Below are 5,271 nucleotides of genomic sequence, written 5' to 3' on the forward strand. Positions count from 1 at the left end.
CCACCCCGAAATGGCGGGGGGCTGCCGAAAACGCTCTGCAGTTCATCCCGGTACCCACGCTTACACGCGGCTGGCTGGACCCAGGCACTGTGTTTTGGGGTATGTCAGTGGGGTATGGACCTTGCAGCTGCCTGGGGGTAACCTGGCTTTGGGGTGCTCCTGCCTCTCCCCAGCAAGCAGCTGTGGTGACAACTTGCCGGGTGGGATGTGCAACCAGGGCTCTGGCACGGTGGTCTGGCCGCGAGGCAGGGGTTGGGGCTGGAAGCGATGGAGGGGACACAGCAAACCCCGGCCCAACGGCTGCAACTGAAGCCCGAGCCCCTCCATCCCAAAAAACCGTGACCTGCCGCATCCGGTCTTGCCCAGGAGGTCCCACGCGTGGTCGGGGTGGGCTCAGCCTCTCCCAGCGCCGGGCTTGGAGGGGCCAGGGCAGGTAGGACCAGCTCAGCAGAAAGCCTGGCTCCCCCCAGGGACGTGCCTCAATTGGGGTGACTAATCCTGGCCCTGCGCCCTGGCCGATTGCTCAACGGGAGCGACAGGAGCCGGAGTGTCACCTCCTTCAGCCCCAGGAGCCTTGGCGAGGCCGTCCCCTCCCAGCGTGGGGACACGCGGCTGCAGGAGCCGGCTGGGTTTCGCACCCGGGGTCTCCGGCCATCCCTGCCCACCGCAGAGACATTTTCTGCTTCGCCCTGAGCAGGAGCAGCAGATACCGTCCCTGCTGAGCTGTGGGTCCCAGTTCAGCCCCCACTTTCCAAACCCAGGCTGCGAAGAGGCCCTTGGTGTGAAAACATTGCACTTTTCAGGCTGTAGCTTTTTTAGACCTCAGCATTTCTTGGCTCGGGCACGGCAGGGGTTCCCTGAGCTGAGAGGTCTTGATCGCCTTCGCTTGCCATTTTCTCCAGCAGCAGCACAGCACGGCAAGGCTGGGGCTGCAGATACTGCCTGGGTATTAAAATAAAAAAGCCAAACAGCCACAAAAGCTTTGATGGCTCTTGCGTAACTCCAGCTTGACCTGACAATACCCTTTTAAGCCACCAAATCTCTCAAAGCCATTAAAAAGCTGCCATAACATTCACATTTTTATGATCACGTCTTCCATCCCTTTATAGCAATGACAGGGCTCAAAGACAACCAGGACAAGTCCACAAGACCACAAGGCAAGGATGGAGTTTCAGCTCTGGTTATGGTTAGATTGCCTTCAGCCCCAGAGAGCACGGAAACACGCCTGCTGGGTTTCAGCCAGCAATACCCAGGGAAGTCCCTGGGATCTCAGGAGAAGAGCTCAGGTGCTGGCAGCAGACAGGCATTCCACTTTTGTACCTGAAATGTCAGTGTAGTTTTTCATCGTGAACCGATCTGGTTAAAGCACAAGTGTGGGTGGGTGGGTGTGCGCGCGTGCGCAAGGAAGCATGTGTCTTCGCTCTCCTTCTCCCCCTGAGCTCCGCCTTGTCTCCAAATCCTGGCCACAGAGCTGGGATGCAGGAAAATTTAGCGTTAATTCCCCACCCAGCTGCAGTCCCTGCCAAGCAAGACCCCACTCACATTCAGATTCACCGAGTCGGTGGTCCGCAATCGCTCGCTAAGGGCCAAAGCATCCCACACAAAGGAGCCATCTTATCTTATGCAAGGTCTTGGGCAAGAAGCGATGCTGAGTCTGCACACCGAGCTGGGAGCCGGCGTTCTCGCCCGCTCCCATTCTAGGCGCGCCTGCGCGAGCTGCCAGAGGCCCCCGGAGGGCTGCTCGGTGTGGACACCTTGCTCTTCGTCACCCCAACCTTCCCGATTCACAGCACTGATGGTCCCAAGCCGCCGCCTGCAGCAGGGACGCGGAGTAGGTGGCACACAAGGCAGGGAGCTGCAGCCAGCTGGCGAGAGGGAATGACACCGGGAGTAGGGAAATCGGGATTTGGGATCTGGAGAAGGTGCTGGAGAAAGCAAGCCCAGAAAAAGGAGGTGGATGAGGGCAGACAAGCCAGCTGCTGGGAAAGGCCCTACATGCAAACGAAGTGCTCCAACCTCCCGCTGAGTCACACAGGGTCTTTCTTAATCAAAAGCCTACAAGAGCCGAGCTTGCAGTTTGCGCGTCGCTGTCAGCGCGCTGCGTGCACACCAAACGCCAGCGTTCAGCCCCTGGATAAGGGCGCACGAGGAGTGACCTGCTTTCACAGCCCACAGTCGCTCTTCCTCACTCCCTCCAGCAAACGCTTTGTCTGTTCTCAGGTAGATCATAGAGGAACACGACGTCGCAAACACGGAGCCGTTCTGCACAGTACACAACACAGCAGCTGCTGTGACGTTCCCACCAGAGGCTTTTTAGCCTCAGGCTTTGTAGCACTCTTGGTTTTATTTATTCAGGTTCAGCAAACTCACAAGATGAAAGCGAGACGAAGGAGTGTTTTATTAAGAAAGAGTCCATCATTATTTAAAAAAAAAAAAAAAGAAAAAGAAAACCAACCATCTTTCTCTCCTCCTTGAGACAGATTGGAGGTTTCTTAGCCTGAATACTCCTCCAAGTACAAGGCCCATGCACACTCTGCCTATGCAGTAAAGCAAGAACTTCTGTCTCAAGTCTCAGTGCTCAAACTGATTTTGCTTTCTCTGGATCTATCTTGGTTACGATGGGGAGGAGGAGCCTTGACAAAAGTCAGTCTCCTTTATCTTGCTTCTCCTCTCTTGCTAACCATGCCTTCACCCGGCTAAATCTCTCTTGCTCCTAAGGAAAGACCTGGCTTGCCTTGCACTCAGCCATCACCTTTCTGCAAAAACGCTGCTCTGTGCAGCGGGGCTGAAGCACAAGAGGTCAAACCCTTCCAGAAGGGAGTCCAGCAGCCAGAACTCTGCCTGGAAAGGCTTTCACTTGGCCTGAGTCACACAGCGCAGTGATCCCTTAAGCTCCTGGTAGGAAAAGGAGAGGTGTCAAAACCGAGAGCAGTTGTGGAAGAGGTGGGTGTGTTACAGATCCATCACTTCTTCTTCCACGGCTTTGTCCTGAGATTGCACATACTTCTCCTGCACTGCAAGTGTGCTGATAACGCAGTAATTAAGGAAAACAAGGGGCTGGGCTCAAACACTCCCTTCTGCAAGGAGCTCTTAACGTTCTCGGCGAGGAACCAGCCCACATTAGCCTGAAGGCTGGCAGGAAGACTGGCAGCAGCACGCATCACCCGAGTTATTTCTGGCTTTAGCTGATCCCAGACCCGACAAGTACAAGGGATCAGTTGTATGGTTTGGACAAGGTGGAATGAACCAGTCCAAGTGAGTGGATGAGAGAGAATCAAAAGATCCCTCTCACATTCACAGTATCAATTAGTAACGAATGTGGCGGCTTTGGTGTGAGCAACTGTCTGCTAAGGTCTGGGCTGAGCCCTACTCGGACAATGTTAGCAACAACCTGGGCCTGGAACCCGCCAGTGCCACCTCCAGCCTCCCTTCCCCAGCGAAGGAGTAATTAAAACGACACAACAGAGGATCGGTGGAGAAGGATACGAAGGAAAGTGGAAATCTGCTCCGACCGCTGCCGACATCAGAGCTTCCAGGCTCCTGTGCTCCTGGTCTCCGAAGGAATAGCCGTTGGCTTTGTCCACTGCCTGCATCACCTGCCGCATGCTCTCCTTATCCTGAAAGGGAGGGAGATGACTCACAGGGAACACGGCCCTTCCCCGGAGGCAAGAGCTCAACACTGGGTTTTACCATGGATTTTCTCCAAGGCTCTGGGCCGCCCACACAGCACCCAACACCCGGAGCACACGGCCTCCCTGAGCCCAGAGAGGCTGTAGGACAACCAGAGGCACCCCCTGCAGAGCCCGAAACATGACAGGCTGACACCCTCCACCCTCTCACTCCCTTTCATCACCTCTCCTCTCAGCTTATTTGCCTTTGTTGACACTTCTGCAAACTACAAGATTAACGTTTTCAGCCCTTCCTCCCAAATGTATTCCTCCCAATGTTCTAATTTATTCTGTGGTCCGTAATTTAACAATGTTTTAGGTAATACTTTGCCCAGATTTGAAATGCGGGCACAGAAGAGCCAAATGAAGGGGGGAGTCTTAATTGCCCACCCCTGGACACAAGGCCCACATAGCCCCAAGCTCATTAGCCTTTTCTTTTCCTTTGGCTGCCACAGATCTTTTACAAGTCTGGGTGCCCATCACTGTCCTCCTCCATCCCCTTCAGACTTCAGAGTTGAGTTTTTCAGCTCTCATGGCTCCAAACCTAGCTGCTGCCAAACGTGCTGACCACGTATCCAACGCTCCCTGTTCTTTCTGCCCTGCTCCTCCTGCTGCATCACCTGGACGTTGAGCGGAACGAAGGACACCAGGCTGTAGTCCTCGATCACCTCCACCAGCTTCTCATTGAGGCGGCGGTAATTTCTGAAGAAGGGGTCGGAAGCTAAATGGTCAACCAAGTAAGAGAGGTCCAGGACTTCTGTGTAATAATCCAGGTTGAAAGCTGCAGGGAAACACCAAGAAGCTCTGAGGGCAATCTGTAAATATCGGGGCTTCCCTGGCCAGAACATTACTCTGAGAAGCCAGTGAGATTTATACCAGTCCGCCCACCATCTCCCAGCCATAAATCCCCATACCCAAGCACCTAATCTGCACCTAATTCCACACCTCTCGTTCGCAAAGGCTCTTACCCAGCTTGCCGTATTGCTCGATCAGGTCCATCTTGGAGAGGACGTTGACATGGGGCAGTTCCACGTGCAGCATGGTGGAGAGCGAGGTGCAGAGAACAGAGATGAACTTGCCAGGGTCCGTGCAGTAGTGAGAATCCACCAAATGCACCGCAGCCAGCTGGAGGGCAAAGACACACGGGGACAGCACAAGGTCAGGCCCAGTGATGAGTCCATCCGCTTGCTTTTGGGACAGTCTGAGAAGTGGCTGTTCAGACCTGACTATAACCACATCAACTCCCACATAGGGAAAGTTACCACCTACCTTCTAGCTCCTGCATATAAAACATCCTCATATATGAATGCACATACATATATATCTCGCCACGTTCACACCCATGGACCACCTGGGGATCCAGGACCCAGCGTGCTGGTGCACAGAAAGGGCTGTGGGGAGGCTTACAGAGGTGCTGAGCTCCACCAGCAGCACTGAAAGACACTGAAACCTGCATCTACTTTCCCTTTTCTCAGGGCTTCTTTCTTTGCAGATGAAGTTTCCATGCTTGCCTGAACTCCGCAGGTTTTTTGCAGGTGGGAGCTGGGGTTAACTCTCACTCTGAACGACACAACTGCCTCCAGATTTCCACCTTCCCCGCAGG

At 54.3% G+C, this 5,271-nt stretch overlaps 1 protein-coding gene across 1 annotated transcript in view; it reads right to left on the reverse strand.

Moving 5' to 3' along the window:
* Positions 1-2,796: 2,796 nt before the first annotated feature.
* The window catches only part of GPN2 (GPN-loop GTPase 2), a 4,009-nt gene continuing 1,534 nt past the window's right edge, over positions 2,797-5,271 (reverse strand). The window contains exons 2-5 of the mRNA XM_010284672.1: positions 4,637-4,793; positions 4,289-4,449; positions 3,487-3,617; positions 2,797-3,025 (exon numbers count right to left, since the gene is read on the reverse strand). Of these exons, the coding sequence (XP_010282974.1) occupies positions 2,953-3,025; positions 3,487-3,617; positions 4,289-4,449; positions 4,637-4,793 (522 nt within the window). The 3' untranslated portion in view covers positions 2,797-2,952. The remainder of the gene's footprint in view (positions 3,026-3,486; positions 3,618-4,288; positions 4,450-4,636; positions 4,794-5,271) is intronic.

This window comes from Phaethon lepturus, unplaced genomic scaffold (assembly GCF_000687285.1).
Source record: "Phaethon lepturus isolate BGI_N335 unplaced genomic scaffold, ASM68728v1 scaffold36973, whole genome shotgun sequence".
Lineage (NCBI taxonomy): Eukaryota > Metazoa > Chordata > Aves > Phaethontiformes > Phaethontidae > Phaethon > Phaethon lepturus.